This window comes from Podarcis raffonei, chromosome 2 (assembly GCF_027172205.1).
Source record: "Podarcis raffonei isolate rPodRaf1 chromosome 2, rPodRaf1.pri, whole genome shotgun sequence".
Lineage (NCBI taxonomy): Eukaryota > Metazoa > Chordata > Lepidosauria > Squamata > Lacertidae > Podarcis > Podarcis raffonei.
The window spans coordinates 127,063,108-127,079,768 of NC_070603.1; the positions used below are offsets into that span (position 1 = coordinate 127,063,108).

The following is a 16,661-nucleotide window of genomic DNA, read 5'->3' on the forward strand; positions in this document are numbered from 1 at the left end:
CTGGCTGCCTCCGGGTATCTGTTCAATTTAGCATTGATGTTTTCATGCATACTACTCATGGCCCTGCAGGCATTTGCAGGTGGTGCTACATAAGAAAGCTGCAGAGATAGTGCAGGATAGTGTGCACCCCGGAAATGATCTCTTTCAGCTTCTGCCTTCTGGAAGAAGATACAGGGTTATAAAGACTAGGACTAGCCGCCTGAAAAACAGTTTCTATCCAAATGCAATTTTGGTTTTAAATACAGTGTAAGGTAGTCTCTATGGGAGTATATTATCTTTAATTATGGGGTATCAGAGTTTTTAGGGGGCTAACCAGGTTGGGATAGCTGGGATAGCAGGCTTGTTGGTTTTTGAATGTCTGATGTACATTTTTTCAATTTCGTTGTTCTGTATGGGACAATGACAATAAAAATTATCGTATTGTATTGACACTCATCTCTAAAGTGCTATATCATGTTCCTTTCCCCACTTGCCAGGAGTCTGAGCTCCATTTGGGGTTCCTCCTTCCGCACCCCAAGGTTCCTCCAAGGCCTTGGGGAAGGAAACTGAGGCAGGCTCTGCTTGCTCCCCAGGGCCCTGCAGGGGATTCAGGGGGGGGGCTGGCTCTTCCTTTGGCCATGGCAGCCCCCAGGAAGCCTTGGAAGAAAGGCAGGAGACCCTCAACCAAGTCCGGTTCTCCGCAATGGCTTCCTTTTCTGAGCTCCCTCTCTTTCTTGTCTGGGCTGGACTGGGAGGACCCCAGTTCAGCCAGTTCCCTAGGGTCCCCCCACTGCCTCCTGAGACCCACAGGGATCAGGAGTGGGAGCGACCTCTCCTGTTCAACTACCGCCTGAGGGGGAAGAACAGATGTCTTGGCCCATTTGGGGGGCAAATGAGGGCCATCCAGAAAGGGCTCCTGGGGCCCCAAGTGGCCAGCAGGGGAGTCTCCAGCCTGGTCTGGGGAAGAGCCCCCCTTTCCCCTAGGCCTGCAGGTGGAGCCCTTCTCCTAGCGCTGACTCTTGGGGTGACCAAGGATGCTGGTCTGGGGGTCAAACTCGCCTGAGGGAACCCTCTACCTCTGAGGGCACAAAACACTTATTATTACTATTACTACTACTACTGTTATTCTTCTCCTCCTTGGGCCTTTCCCTCCTGGCCCCCTTCGCAGACCCCGGCGGATCCCCCAAGGCCGCTTGCCTGGCGTCTCCCAAGGGAGAGGCCTCCTCCGTGGGGCAACATGGCGAGGAGAGAGGCTGCCCTGCGGAGGCCAAGCCATCATGGCAGGAAGGCGGCTGAGGACCAAAGGTGCCGCCCTCCTTCATCCGGGAGGAGAGACCCCGAGAGCGTGGGACCCCCGAGGCCCACAGGGGAGCCATGGCGTCTCTGGGAGCGGCTGGGGCCTCCGGGAAAAACAAAATGGCACCATCTCTTGGCCCTGCTGCCTCCCTGGACTCCTCCTGGGCCTCCCTGGCCATGGGGGGGATCCAGCTGCCCCAAGTAATGAGGGAGAAGAGAAACAGGAAGAGAAGGAAGGAGAAATGAAGGAGAAGCTGGGAGGGGGAGCAGCCAAGAGGGAAACTCAGGAGGAAAACTCCCTCAGGAAACCGGGCGAAGGAGAGGAGGAGGCCCAGGGGAATCTGAAAGGGGATTGGCCAGCTGCCCAATGGTCCAGTCCTGCTCTGGGGTGGGAAATGGGGTCAGATAGTTCTGGGAGCCCAGTAGAAACTGGTTTTCAGGCAGGAAACACGGCAAGGACGGCCGGGGTCTGGAGTCTGGTACCCTCTCTCCACCATCCTGGTCTTCCCCTTATTTCTCATGCGCCCCCCTCCTGCCCCCCCCGGTCGCGTGTGCGTTTCCTTCCTCGCCTGAGACTCTTCCTCCTCTGAAAAGCGGCTCCAGAAGCAGAAAAACACGCTTGACGGGGGGGGGGATTATTTTCGGGAGGGGAGGGGTCTCCTGGCGGGGAAGCCCCCCTCCCTCCCCCTGAGCTGGAGGGTGTTCCTGGGGGGGGGGTCTGGAGGGAGCCATTGCTGAGCCCAAGGCACCTCCCGCCACTAGGCAGCCTTCGCCTCTTCTCCCTCCCAGCCTTTCCTCGGGATCCAGGAGCCTCGATGCTGGGGGAGGGGGAGAGCCAAGCTAACCCCCCATGGACCCCCCCCCGTCTCCCTTGCAGTTAGTCTGGTGGGATGTGGGCTCCTTGGGGCAGAGGGAGGGAAGGGGGGCAGCCCCTAGGACGCAGGCGCAGAAGCAGGAAAACTGCAGGCAGGGAGGGAGGGAGGGGGAGGCGAGGACTCGGCTTGGCAAGGGTTAAAAGGAGCAGAGCGGGATTCCTAGAGAGGGCGGGAAGTGAAGGGGGAGGGGCAAGGTCCTCCCTCCCTCCCTCCCTCCCTCCCTCCCTCCCTGCCTCCTCCTCCTCCTCCTCCTTCTCTCGCCTTTGCCTCGGTGAGTCTCCTCTCTCCTCCCCCTGAGGGTGCAATGGGGAGAAGGGGGTCCCAGAGGGGCAGGGAGGGGCCTCTTCAGATCATGCTTTGGGGGGAGACCCCCAAGTCTGGGAGCGGAGGGTCAGGCAGCAGCGAAAGGGGCGGAAAAGGGGGCAGAGAAGAAGGGGCGGAGGGATCCAGGGGGCCAAAGCAAGCCGGGGAAGGAAGGGGGCGCGGGGGGGGGAGGGAGGCGCTCCCTGGCTCGCTCCCCCCTAGCCTGGAGGTCAGCAAGGACCTCTTGCTGCCTTAGGTATACTCGCCACCTTGGGCTGGGCAAAATACAGGTATCGGGGGGGGGGGAATTGGGGGCCCAAAAATCCCTTTACCTGGTGCAGAAATCCCTTCAAAGGAATCCATTACAGTGATCCGATGGAAGCTCCCAGTCCCTGCAAACATTCCAAAATGATTTAGCCCTCTGCACAGCTGATGAAGGGAAAACCCAGGAATCCTTGTCTTGTCTGCCTATGCGGCATCTATCAGGGCCAGTCTTTTTTGTCTGCCAACCCAATCATCTTTATCCCAATCACTTAGAAGATTATTTCATGCTACTCTTCTAGGGAAGACACCAGACAGAAAAAGACAAGAGTGAAGAAAGTAGAAAAGAATGTACTACGGTACTGACAAAATAGGAGTTGTATTTTGTACAGACTGGACTTGGGGGGTCAACTGAAAAGCTACATTTTAATATATTATGTCACGATGTTGATTTTGACATTATGAGAATCTGTATCTAATTCTAGAGAAGTAGTTTCTAGTAAATAACTTTGCAATTGTTACTATACGGCCTATTACAATTACATGATTTTTCAACTGCAAACATTCCAGCGACAATATTGAAAGGAAATCCTCCCCACCTGCTGGATTTCTGCCTGCCAGAAGGATGAAGGATGTAGAAAGCCAGCCAAAAGGGGAGAGGGGGACAGTGGGAGAGAGAGAGAGAAGTTCTCCTTCACTTCCTCACAGATTCGCATAACCCCAGGGCACCTTAACAGGATACAGTTTTTGGCCTTGGTAGGCGTGGCTATATTTTAAGGAATACAGTCCACAGGTCTGCCATGATTGACCGCATAAGAGCCAACTCCTCGGGCCGAGGTCCCTTTAGTTCCCCCCATAAAACATTTGAGCCCCCCTCCCATTAATGGCCATTGCCATTCAAATGGTGTGCGCACACTGCATCATGTGATCAGTTTTGCAGGGCAGGGCTTACTTGGGTCCAGGGGCGTCCAATGGGGAGAATTAAATCCTTAATTAACGGAGATTCTGCCCCCTGACATAATTCCCAGCTATGCCCATGCCTGTCCTCCCTTAATATTTTATTCAAGTTGGCACCCCTAATTGACTGTTGTTCCCTATGCTGTCCTCTGCTGCTGCTGCAGCAATACAATATTATTATTATTATTATTGTTGTTGTTGTTGTTGTTATTAAATTTGTATTATGCCCTTCATCCAAAGTTTACAGGGCGATTCACAACATAAAAATGCAAAATGAGAACACCAAATGCATAATAAAACAAAGGCAAACCAATGATCTCTCCTCCCACAAACATATTTAAGAGGCATGTCTATCAGCCAAAGGCCCAGTTATAGAGAAACATTTTTGCCTGGCACCTCAAGATGTCAGGAAGGTGGCAGCCGAGCCTCCCACAAATGCAGAAAAGGCCCGTTTTTGTGTTGCCGCCACCCAGACCTCTGGTGGAGAAGGCATGCAAAGAAGGGCCTCAGAGCAGAGGCTGGATGGCCCTCGGTCAGAGATGGTCTAGTTGAGATTCCTGCATTGCCCCAGGGGGTTGGCTAGATGGCCCTCAGGGGTCCCTTCCAACTCTGCAATTCTCTGGTGCAGGATTGTGCAGATTTTTAGGTACAAGTTGGATGTGAGGGGTGCATAGGATCCGGTCGCTGTGGAGCGCAACCCGAAAGCGCTCAACCTGAAGCGTATTCAACCTGAGGTATGACTGTACTTTGATGGCTTCCATGCCAGGGTGGGGGCCACATTTCGAGACCAGCGACTTGCAAAGATGGTGTATAAGCACAGGGAATATCGAAGAAGGAGCGGTGTATTAGTCTCAAGATTATTCAGAAATGTGGCATCACCAGCTCCTCTGCTTCCACATACAGATTTGGTCCCCATGCAACCCCAGACAGAGGCAAATACAGTGGTACCTCAGGTTACATACACTTCAGGTTACATACACTTCAGGCTACAGACTCCGCTAACACAGAAATAGTACCTCGGGTTAAGAACTTTGCTTCAGAATGAGAACAGAAATTGTGTGGTGGCAGTCGGAGGCCCCATTAGCTAAAGTGGTGCTTCAGGTTAAGAACAGTTTCAGGTTAAGAACAGACCTCTGGAACGAATTAAGTATGTAGCACTGTATGGCCACAACATCTGCCTGGCTTGCGATGAGGGAGCTCCAAGAGCGTCAGCAGGGCTCTCCATAGAAAGCACCTAGCATGAGGGCACCTACAGGTAATGGCTACTTGTCTATTTCCTGCCCATGCTCTGGGGTTGCAGTTTTCAGGCTCAGGGACAGGAAGGTGACTGGGTTGGGCACCAAGTTGTGTCCCCACTGAGTTCAGGGGTTCTACCTTGAGGTCACGACTGGACAGACCCTGCCAGCCTTACGAAGTGGGGCGAGGAGCAAACAGGGGAAACTGCATCCACTGGAGAGGTTTAGAAATGGGGCTTCTGTTAGGGTCAGGAGAATATCTAGGGCAGGAGTTTCTCTGAGGCTCCCTTTCCTTCTTCCTCTCTCCCAGGTCCCTGCAGCTTGTTTTGGCTCTTCGACTCTTCAGGAAGGATGAGTGAGACAGATCCTGTCAAGCTAGAGGAGATGGAAGAGGGAAGATGGACGCATGACCTGGTCAGGTTGTCTCCTGCATCCCTCCCCACAACCTCTGAGCACTCCCTCCCAGGGACCTCCAAGAGATCTGGTGAGTTCCAGGGGAGGGGAGATGGGGACGTAGAGGGATGGAGCCGGAGAGGAATTGGGGTTTGTTCAGCTAGGGGTGGGGGGAGGCAGGCAGGCGGATGGAGATGGAGAAGGGGGGCACCTTTTCGGGCTCCCCCACCTGCCTGCCTGCCTGCACCTTTGTCTCCTGCAGGCAATTTGAGCAGGGAATAGATCACAGCTCCCCGCCCAACACGATGTATTGGCAGCTCAAAATGTCTAAAACCAGTTCTGTGATCTGGATGCCCTACCAATGTCAGACAACTCACTGATCCATCAGGCAGCACTAGAGGCCACGACTCTTTAATCTGATCCTGCTTTGTAGATTGAACGCAGATGAGGCCTCTGTGTATTGCTTCTTTCTTTTCTTTTTGGAATAACTTTTTATTTGCTTTTAAAAACAAGGATCATAGGACTAATAAATGATACAATTATGTAGGCCAGGTCTTCTCATGTCATTTGTATTTACAATAGCAGAATAAATTTGCCAGAATATCTATAACATATGGTTCATCATTAGTGGTCAGGGTATGAGTTCTGGGTTCATTAATTGCTTTCAACTGAAAAAAGGGGGGGGGGGACAGGAGAGAGCAGAGAACATGCAACATCACAAAGCCGAATGCCTAGTCAGGAGCTCTTGTGGCTGTTGTGCTTAGATTAATTGTGAGCAATAGTCATTATTCCTCTTCTGTCACCAATGAAACAATACAGAGTTGGTCTCCTCATGAAAATGGGAGGGGATTCAAAGTGAAGAAAGAGATTTACATATACATTTAAATTTAGACCAACCAGATTAAGGCAACAGCTGATGGGGAGTGTTCAGGTGAAGGTGTTGCTGTTTGTTTCACAGACGAGACGTGGACGTTGCTGGATCCTGACCAGAGAGCTTTGCATAAGGAAGTCAAGGAGGAGAATCATGGGATCATGTACCCTCTCGGTAAAACTCCCTGTTGGATCATAAGATCAGTTGTTTTTTTAAAATTTATTTAATCATTTTTTCTATACAAACAGCAACCGCAAAAGACACTACTGTACAACAAAAACCATAATAACAATAATAACACAATTTGACAATTCAGATTTAAATACACTGATATACCTGTGACTGCACCCTTTTAACAATATTTTCCCACCTCTCTCTCCTCCCCCAACTTCCCACCTCTATCCACCTTATTGCTTAAATATTCATTCCAGATTTCTTCCTATTTATCCATTCTTAATTTGTGTTGACATGCAATTCTCCCTGTTCCCAGTATATTTATTTTAGGCTTAGTAGGCTGAACTCAATTTTTTAAGCTAGTATATTATTCAGTTCTAATGTTAGTTGTTGTATTCTTTCATATGTACCCTCAGATGTATTATTTTCCATATCACCCCATAGTGTTTTTAAAGAAATGTTTAGATTATTTTACTTTAATCTTTGCAGCTTGGCTTTGTTGGCAGAGAAGGACATTATCTTCCCTCTGATGTCAGCTTTAGATCCTTCCCCTTCCATCAGTCTTGACGTTCAAGATTTGGAGTTATTTTAAAAATATATTTGTATTTCTTGGCTTATATATTGAATGAAGTTTTTTTTCCATTTAGTAATGATATATTAATGGGACGCGGGTGGCGCTGTGGGTAAAACTTCAGCGCCTAGGGCTTGCCGATCGCATGGTCGGCGGTTCGAATCCCCGCGGCGGGGTGAGCTCCCGTCTTTCGGTCCCAGCTCCTGCCCACCTAGCAGTTCGAAAGCATGTCAAAGTGCAAGTAGATAAATAGGTACCGCTTTCTAGCGGGAAGGTAAACGGCATTCCGTGTGCTGCGCTGGTGCCGGCTCGCCAGAGCAGCTTCGTCACGCTGGCCACGTGACCCAGAAGTGTCTCCAGACAGCGCTGGCCCCCGGCCTCTTAAGTGAGATGGGCGCACAACCCTAGAGTCGGACACGACTGGCCCGTACGGGCAGGGGTACCTTTACCTTTTTAATGATATATTAAGATATCATCTCCTCATACCTTCCTGGGTTTCAGATAAATTATATTCCAGTATTACTGCTGAGTGATTAACTATAATGGGAATATCAGTGTCACATCGGCTAGTAAAGGGATGTAATGCTGATGTTAGAAAAAAATCAATTCTGTGCTGGGTATTATGAATTCCTGCAAAATATGTATATGATTTTTCCTTAGGGTGATGCAATCTCCATGATCCCACTAAATTCCACTGTATCATATAGTTATTAATTGTCTCTCTAACCTTTGTCCTTTTTTTCCTGGCTACTGAGGTGGTATCCATCTGTGAATCTAAAATTTCATTAAAGTCTCCACCCCTTATCAAGTGCTGATAAGATAGAAAGCTTAATCTCTTAAAGCAGTTGTGAATAAACTTATGGTCATCAGTGTTTGGGGCATAGACATTTACTATTGCTATTTCTGTCCCTTCTGTTTTAATTACAATTATTAAGCATCGGCCATCTTCCTCTCTTATTATATATTGTATTTCATGAGGCCAGCCTTTCCTAAATAAAATTGTGACTCCCCTAGCATTTTCGTCTGAGTTTGTTGAAATAACGTCTTTTACCCATTGGCATTTCAAAGTTTGAGCCCCTTGTTCTGTCAAATGTGTTTCCTTTAATAGACTTATATCAGCCTTTAATGACTGTAGATTAGACTGTAGACTGTAGAGTGTTAGGATTTGTTTTTTTCTTTTCCTTTAACCCCTTGACATTCATACTTATAATTCTCATTATGACTTTAATCTGTAAGCTTCCTTGTCCTCTATTTTATCTTTAGCAAAATTGTTTGGAAGGCCTAATATAGACCAAATATACTGAAAATTATTATTACTCCAACCTGAGTCATATATTAACCGTGCGTATATTTAACATATGGATTACAAAATATATAAGTAATTAACATACTTGCATATCTAAATATATATAAGGCAGACTCTACCCGTTATACACACTGAAATTAACTTTAAGTATTCCCAATTAAATAATTTTTATTTGAAAATATTCAAAGGAAGTAGAGAAAAAAAGAGAGAAAGGTGTAAAGTAGTTCTATCAACAGTAAAAAGGATTCTGAAAGGGTAGGCTCAAATATATACCAATAGCCAACAATTAATAATATAATATCAGCACTAACGGTAAGAAAACAAAACATAAACTACTTAATACACTCAACAATAAAACAGAGATAAATAACAAAAAAGAACAACAGAAAGGGGGGGACCAAATTCATGACTTTCGCTCTATAGGAGATGCAAACATTCACCCCTTTGAGCTCCTAGGTTCACATATATATAATAGTCAGGAGTATGTTGCTGTTTGTTTTACAGACAAGGTGTGGACGTTTCTGGATCCTGACCAGAGAGTTCTACATAAGGAAGTAAAGGAGGAGAATCGTGGGATCATGGACCCTCTTGGTAAAATTCCGTTAGATCATAAGATCAGTTTTGAAATTCCATTCATACCTGTATGTGATGAACCTTCACTATTTGGATGGAGACCAAGAGCATCTGGGATTCTAACATCCCCCACCGTGAACCCAGAATGGAGGGATATCAACTGTTTCCTCTGTGAATGTTCTGCGTCTAGTCATGCCTTTTAAAACAGTGACCAGGCTTCTCTGAACCACCCAGGCCTTCTTAAATGCCGGCTTCAGAGTTTTTAGGGAAGTTGATGTAAATTCTGTCAGGCTTGTTGTTTTGGCTTCTGCTTGCATTTGATTGACCAAAGAGATGACTGACCTTGGAGACGGAGTGGATTCCAGGATTGAGCCAGAACAAAATCTATCCCAGCTAAAAACCAAGCAATGTGTCAGTTAATACCAGCCAACTAAGGAAGTGAAAATTATAGTAAGGCCTCACATCTAACTCCCTTCAGTTCTTCCTCTATCACAAGCATTCATTAACTTCATTCAATAATGGATGTGAACCACGTCCCCTTCGCTCTGAGTGGGGTTGGAGTCCGGGGCAGCGATGCAGAGTTAGCATGACTTACACTGACATGGCAGTGCATTGCTGGGGGAGGGGCAGGTGGTGGGTTTGATGGTTCTGTGTCTGCACCCCGTCACAGTATGCTGGCAGTGGTGCCCCACTGGTTTCAAGAGAGTCAGGCGCCCTGCAGGCATACTCAAATGCTGGGGGGTTGAAGATACCACACATCGACAATGACATTAAGTTAGACTTCAAGGATGTCCTCCTGAGGCCGAAACAGAGCACTCTCAAGTCTCGCAGTGAGATGGGGGGGGGGGGACATTGTTCAATAATCTGGAGCTCCATTTGTTTTTCAGGCGCTAATTAACTTCTCTCTTCATTGCAGAAGGTGATGAATTGGAAGGGGAGAACAAGGGGGAAGTCAACAGAATCCACATATCGGAGAAGTCTTATAAATATTCAGAGTGTGGAGAGAACATCGGTCAGAGCTCCCAGTCCACCTCCCATCAAAGAAAGAGCTTCGTTCGGAGGGACAGCGTCACTTCACACGAAAGAGAACAGAGTAGGGAGAAACTGTATCAGTGCAGAGAATGTGGAAAGAGCTTCAGTCGGAAGGATCATCTCACTTCCCATCAAAGAATTCATACTGGGGAGAAACCTTATCAGTGCTTCGAATGTGGAAAGAGTTTCAGAAAGAGCTCCCATCTCACTTCCCATCAAAGAATTCATACAGGGGAGAAACCCTATCAGTGCTTTGAATGTGGAAAGAGCTTCAGCCAGGGGATCTATCTCACTTTCCATCAAAGAATTCATACAGGGGAGAAACCATATCAATGCCTCGAATGTGGAAAGAGCTTCATTTACAAGCTGAGTCTCGCTTCCCATCACAGATTTCATACAGGGGAGAAACCTTTTCAATGCCTTGAGTGTGGAAAGAGCTTCAGTCACAGGCAGGGTCTCACTTCGCATCAAAAAATTCATACAGGGGAGAAACCGTATCAGTGCTTGGAATGTGGAAAGAGCTTCAGTCACAGGCAGAGTCTCACTTCCCATCAGCGAATTCATACAGGGGAGAAACCCTATCAGTGCTTAGAATGTGGAAAGAGCTTCCGGGAGGGGACTAAGCTTTCTTCCCATCAACGAATTCATACAGGGGAGAAACCCTATCAATGCCTGGAATGTGGAAAGAGCTTTAGTCAAAGCGCGCATCTCACTTCCCATAAAAAAATTCATTCAGGGGAGAAACCATATCAGTGCTTCGAATGTGGAAAGAGATTCATTCTCAGGCCAAGTCTCACTGCCCATCAAAAAATTCATTCAGGTGAGAAACCCTATCAGTGCTTAGAATGTGGAAAGAGCTTCTTGGAGGGGAGTACGCTCTCTTCCCATCAAAGAATTCATACAGGGGAGAAACCCTATCAATGCCTGGAATGTGGAAAGAGCTTTCGTCACAATTCCAGCCTCACTTGCCATCAAAGAATTCATACCGGGACGAAACCCTATCCGTGCTTGGAATGTGGGATGAGGTTCAATCGAAAGGATAGTCTCACTTCCCATCAAAGAACACATACAGGTCAGAAACCCTATCAGTGCTTCCAATGTGGAAAGAGCTTCAGTCAAAGCTCGAATCTCAAGACCCATCAAAGAATTCATACAGGGGAGAAACCATTATGGAGGCCTCCCTCTCTGGTTACAGGACACCCATGAAGTGTTTGGCAGCAGTCTTGTTTCTCAGTGACTCCTATCTGCTCATATGAGCATGCAAACAGAAAATGAAAGTTGAGCTGTGGGAAGTATGTAGTATCGCTATTTATTGCTGTGTATCAAATCAAAACAACACAAATCATAATGTAGAATATAGCAACAGTGTGAGGAGCAGCTCACACCGACATCCTGTCTGTCTGGGAGACAGAACAAAGAGATGAAAAACAAAAGCACAAAGAACGGAAGTTCTGTGTCTGAGTTTCCGTTCTTACACTTCCAGAAGTGTGGAATGTAAATAAGGATCACATGATCCAGAAATGGGAGAGTGAAAATACTAGCATCCTACCCCTTTTCATGACAACCATTGCCGCATATTTAGCTCATGTGCACTTTATTTATAAATAGTCAGTTGCTCTTTGTTAACAACATTTGACAACAAATCAGCAGCAATTTCTTTTCCTGGCATATAGGACACACGAGTCCTGTTTGGATACAATCTCTTGCATGAGATAATTTGATCTGCAAGTATTTGGTTCTTTGCTTATGTTAACGGAGAAATCCGAGGGCTCCTTTGGACAAAAAGCAAGGACACCGACCAGGAAAATTGGAGCAAAACAGCAGCCAGTAGGCTTGGTCTTTATTGAGACTGTCGTGATAGGACTCCAACTCACTGCAAGACGAAGCAAGATGGAAGCCCCAAACAAAAGAAGGCCCCACCTTTTATTAGCTACTAATCCCCCATGCTACACCCCTAAGACTACATCAGAGCTACATCATTGATACATCACAAAAAGGAGGGGTTGAGGGAGGAGTTGTGGTGGTAACCTCAGTGTCTTGTCACCTGCCCAGTTCCTTCTTTCCCCCTCCCCATGAGTACATCCCAGAGGACAAAGAGGAGTTCATGGTTTCCTGCTTCCAGAGGGAAGGGTTGGTCACTGGTTGTTAAGGCACGGGTTCCTTCTCCTAGGATGTGACCAAGGTATTTTACTTCCCTTTGGCAATACTGTATTTTCTTTGGGGATACCTTGTGTCCTTTATGCGCTAATGCCGTGAGAAGAGCTATGGCATCCAGCTTACAATATTCTAAGTCCCACCCACATCGTAAGATGTCATAAACATGTAGAAGGAGGGCGGACCCCTTTGGAAGGGTAACGTCTAGCAGATCCTGATTTAGTATAGTGGAAAATATTGCTGGAGATTCCACATAGTCCTGGGGTAGTCACGTCCATGTTAATTGTCTGGTTTGCCAGGTGAAGGCATCCACTGGGATGCTGAAGAATGCGGAACATAAGCCAATGACAGAGTAAACTACAGTTCCCTCCGGAATTGAGCTCAGATGGTGATGAGGATTAGCCACCACGGCATGGCAGGGAATGACAAAGGAGTTCACGAGTCTCAAGTCCTGAACCAAGCACCCTTTTATAGTGTTCGTGTGGGGCTTGCGGACAGGGAGAAAGGGGGTGTTACAAGGAGAAGTTCAGGGAACTACAACTCCCATTTTTAAGAATTCCTCAATCATTGCAGTGTTGTTGTTTAGTCGTTTAGTCGTGTCCGACTCTTCGTGACCCCATGGACCAGAGCACGCCAGGCACTTCTGTCTTCCACTGCCTCCCGCAGTTTGGTCAAACTCATGCTGGTCTATTCGAGAACACTGTCCAACCATCTCGTCCTCTGTTGTCCCCTTCTCCTTGTGCCCTCCATCTTTCCCAACATCAGGGTCTTTTCCAGGGAGTCTTCTCTTCTCATGAGGTGGCCAAAGTATTGGAGCCTCAGCTTCAGGATCTGTCCTTCCACTGAGCACTCAGGGCTGATTTCTTTAAGAATGGATGTGTTTGACCTTCTTGCAGTCCATGGGACTCTCAAGAGTCTCCTCCAGCACCATAATTCAAAAGCATCAATTCTTCGGCGATCAGCCTTCTTTATGGTCCAGCTCTCACTTCCATACATCACTACTGGGAAAACCATAGCTTTTACTATACGGACCTTTGCTGGCAAGGTGATGTCTCTGCTTTTTAAGATGTTGTCTAGGTTTGCCATCGCCTTTCTCCCAAGGAGCAGGAGTCTTTTAATTTCGTGACTGCTGTCACCATCTGCAGTGATCATGGAGCCCAAGAAAGTAAAATCTCTTACTGCCTCCATTTCTTCCCCTTCTATTTGCCAGGAGGTGATGGGACCAGTGGCCATGATCTTCGTTTTTTTGATGTTGAGCTTCAGACCATATTTTGCGCCATATCTTTCACCCTCAATAAAAGGTTCTTTAATTCCTCCTCACTTTCTGCCATCAAGGTTGTGTCATCTGCATATCTGAGGTTGTTGATATTTCTTCCGGCAATCTTAATTCCGGCTTCGGATTCATCCAGCCCAGCCTTCCGCATGATGAATTCTGCATATAAGTTAAATAAGCAGGGAGACATTATACAGCCTTGTCGTACTCCTTTCCCAATTTTGAACCAATCAGTTATTCCATATCCAGTTCTAACTGTAGCTTCTTGTCCCACATAGAGATTTCTCAGGAGACAGATGAGGTGATCAGGCACTCCCATTTCTTTAAGAACTTGCCATAGTTTGCTGTGGTCGACACAGTCAAAGGCTTTTGCATAGTCAATGAAGCAGAAGTAGATGTCTTTCTAGAACTCTCTAGCTTTCTCCATAATCCAGCGCATGTTTGCAATTTGGTCTCTGGTTCCTCTGCCTCTTCGAGATCCAGCTTGCACTTCTGGGAGTTCTCGGTCCACATACTGCTTGAGCCTTCCTTGTAGAATTTTAAGCATAACCTTGCTAGCGTGTGAAATGAGTGCAATTGTGCGGTAGTTGGAGCATTCTTTGGCACTGCCCTTCTTTGGGATTGGGATGTAGACTGATCTTCTCCAAACCTCTGGCCACTGCTGAGTTTTCCAAACTTGCTGGCATATTGAGTGTAGCACCTTAACAGCATCACCTTTTACAATTTTAAATAGTTCAGCTGGAATATCATCACTTCCACTGGCCTTGTTATTTGCAGTGCTTTCTGAGGCCCATTTGACTTCACTCAGGTTTTTCCTACTTTCTTCAGTTTAAGCTTGAATTTTGCTATAAGAAGCTGATGATCTGAGCCACAGTCAGCTCCAGGTCTTGTTTTTGCTGACTGTATAGAGCTTCTCCATCTTTGGCTGCAGAGAATATAATCAATCTGATTTCGATGTTGCCCATCTGGTGATGTCCATGTGTAGAGTCGTCTCTTGTGTTGTTGGAAAAGCGTGTTTGTGATGACCAGCTTGTTCTCTTGACAGAACTCTATTAGCCTTTGCCCTGCTTCGTTTTGATCTCCAAGGCCAAACTTGCCAGTTGTTCCTTTTATCTCTTGATTCCCTACTTTAGCATTCCAATCCCCTATAATGAGAAGAACATCCTTCTTTGGTGTCACTTCTATAAGGTGGTGTAAGTCTTCATAGAATTGGTCAATTTCAGTTTCTTCAGCACCAGTAGTTGGTGCATAAACTTGGATTACTGTGATGTTAAAAGGTCTGCCTTGGATTCGTATCGAGATCATTCTATTATTTTTGAGATCGCATCCCAGTACAGCTTTCGCCACTCTTTTGTTGACTATGAGGGCCACCCCATTTCTTTTACGGGTTTCTTGCCCACAGTAGTAGATATGATAGTCATCCGAACTGAATTCGCCCATTCCTGTCCATTTTAGTTCACTGATGCCCAGGATGTCAATATTTATTCTTGCCATCTCATTTTTGACCACATCCAACTTACCCAGGTTCATGGTTCTTACATTCCAGGTTCCTATGCATTATTTTTCTTTACAGCATTGGACTTTCCTTTTGCTTCCATGCATATCCGCAACTGAGCGTCCTTTCGGCTTTGGCCCAGCCGCTTCATAGCTCTGGATCTATCATCGCAGTAAGTCCTTCTATTGCTTCCTTTGGTAATGGGTATTGTTTGGTACAGGGAAAAGGCAGGTCTTTTCTGTAGTTCACCTTTACTGGGGTGGCGGACTTCAGAAGTCCAACCGATGTGGATTCAGTTCCCCACAGCCAGGGGGGACCCCATTTAGGAGCTCAGGGGGAAGATCCAGATCTTTATTATCCATCTCTTGTAAGATTCCTTGGAAGTTGAAGAGTGATTCATTGGGCATATGCAGGTAAATCCCCTCCTGTCCACACTGGGTGGTGGCATTTAGTTTACAAAGCAGATCCCGCCCCAAAAGGTTGACGGGGCTAGAAGTTAATAAAAAAAGTGTGCCTAACGGACAAAGGTCCAACTGACACTTTGGCAGCCTTGGAAAGGGGGCAAACTCTAAGAATCCCATCCTGTCCCATTACAGTCCTGGTTTCTTCTCCTGGGGTCAAGTGACTATTTGTGAGAGTAGAATAGGTGGCCCCCGTGTCTAGCAGACAGTCGTAAGATTGTCCGTCTATCTGCATGGTGCAGATAAGATCTGAGGATGATGGTTGTAGGATAGGGCAAAGGAAAGGAAAAGAGGCGGGATCTGCTTCTGATTGTCAATAGTCATTTTATTCCTCCATTACCATTTCGTGGGAAGGGTTGCAGGGCGGTTTGGATGGTTGAAAGGATTGGTGTTCTTGGGGAGAGTCCTAGGTTGCGGTAAAGGTGGAGGAAGCGCCCTTGGGGTCTGCATTTGGAAGGACCCATAATCGGGGGGAGTTCCCTGAGCCTGGGGTTACCCGGTTCCCTGTATTCCGACCTCAGTGTCCTTGCCTCTCTTATAGTCTGATCTCCCGGGCCTGGATTCTTGGTGTCCGGTTAATAATGGGCAATTCCTTCTGATGTGTCCTTCCTCATTGCAATGGAAACGGACACGTCTGTCTGGCTGTTCATGTCCTCTTCCCTTCTGCCTTTCCCTAGGAGGGGGAACCCCGGTTGCGTAAACTAGCACTTGTGGGGATTCTCCCCTCTGGTCCTTCCTTTTTCGTTCATCTCTTGAATTAAAAACTGACTTGGCAATAGAGAGGATCTCATTTATTGTTTTCCCGTTGTAGCCGAGGTGTGCGTTTAATGCCTTCCGTATGTCGGCTGTGGCTTGGTCTTTAAAGAATCCCTTAACACTAACCTCATGTTGTAGACTTTCAGGGTTGATCCCACCCCAGGTTTTGATTGCAGACACCAATCGGGTATAATAATCAGAAGGGTGTTCATCGGGTCCTTGTAGGACGGCTTGGACTTTAGTCCAGTTCACTGTTCGCTGTCCTGCAGCTTGCAAGCCATCCAAGATAGCTTTCTTAAATATCTTCAAACCCCATATACCCCCAGTTATGTTATAATCCCAGGCAGGGTCATTCAGGAGGTTTTGGGCTGTCAAAGGGGGCATATCAGTGGGTCTGTCTGCTTGATAGTCAGGTCTGCTCAAAGCTCCCTCTGTCTTCACTAGTATCTCCCTCTTCTCAGCTTAATTAAAAAGGGCTCATAACAACATGTGCACGTCAGTCCACGTTGGATTATGAGTACAGAAAGGTAGCCGTGTTGGTCCGCCATAGTCAAAACAAAAAAATTTGTTCCTTCCAGTAGCACCTTAAAGACCAACTAAGTTAGTTCTTGGTATGAGCATACCAAGAACTAACTTAGTTGGTCTTTAAGGTGCTACTGGAAGGAAGAAATTTTTTTGTTTTGGATTATGAGTGGA

At 46.9% G+C, this 16,661-nt stretch overlaps 2 protein-coding genes across 12 annotated transcripts in view; both read left to right on the plus strand.

Annotated features, from left to right (window-relative positions):
• Positions 1–15,987, plus strand: part of LOC128409528 (zinc finger protein 883-like) — a 451,816-nt gene extending 435,829 nt beyond the window's left edge. For all 11 annotated transcript variants that reach the window (XM_053380055.1, XM_053380058.1, XM_053380057.1 and 8 more), the window contains 4 exons: positions 6,258–6,344; positions 8,726–8,812; positions 9,711–12,557; positions 14,926–15,987. In XM_053380055.1, coding sequence (XP_053236030.1) covers positions 6,258–6,344; positions 8,726–8,812; positions 9,711–11,032 — 1,496 coding nt within the window. In that variant the 3' untranslated portion in view covers positions 11,033–12,557; positions 14,926–15,987. The remainder of the gene's footprint in view (positions 1–6,257; positions 6,345–8,725; positions 8,813–9,710; positions 12,558–14,925) is intronic.
• Positions 1–16,661, plus strand: part of LOC128409560 (zinc finger protein 253-like) — a 173,186-nt gene that overhangs the window by 43,853 nt on the left and 112,672 nt on the right. The window lies entirely within an intron of this gene.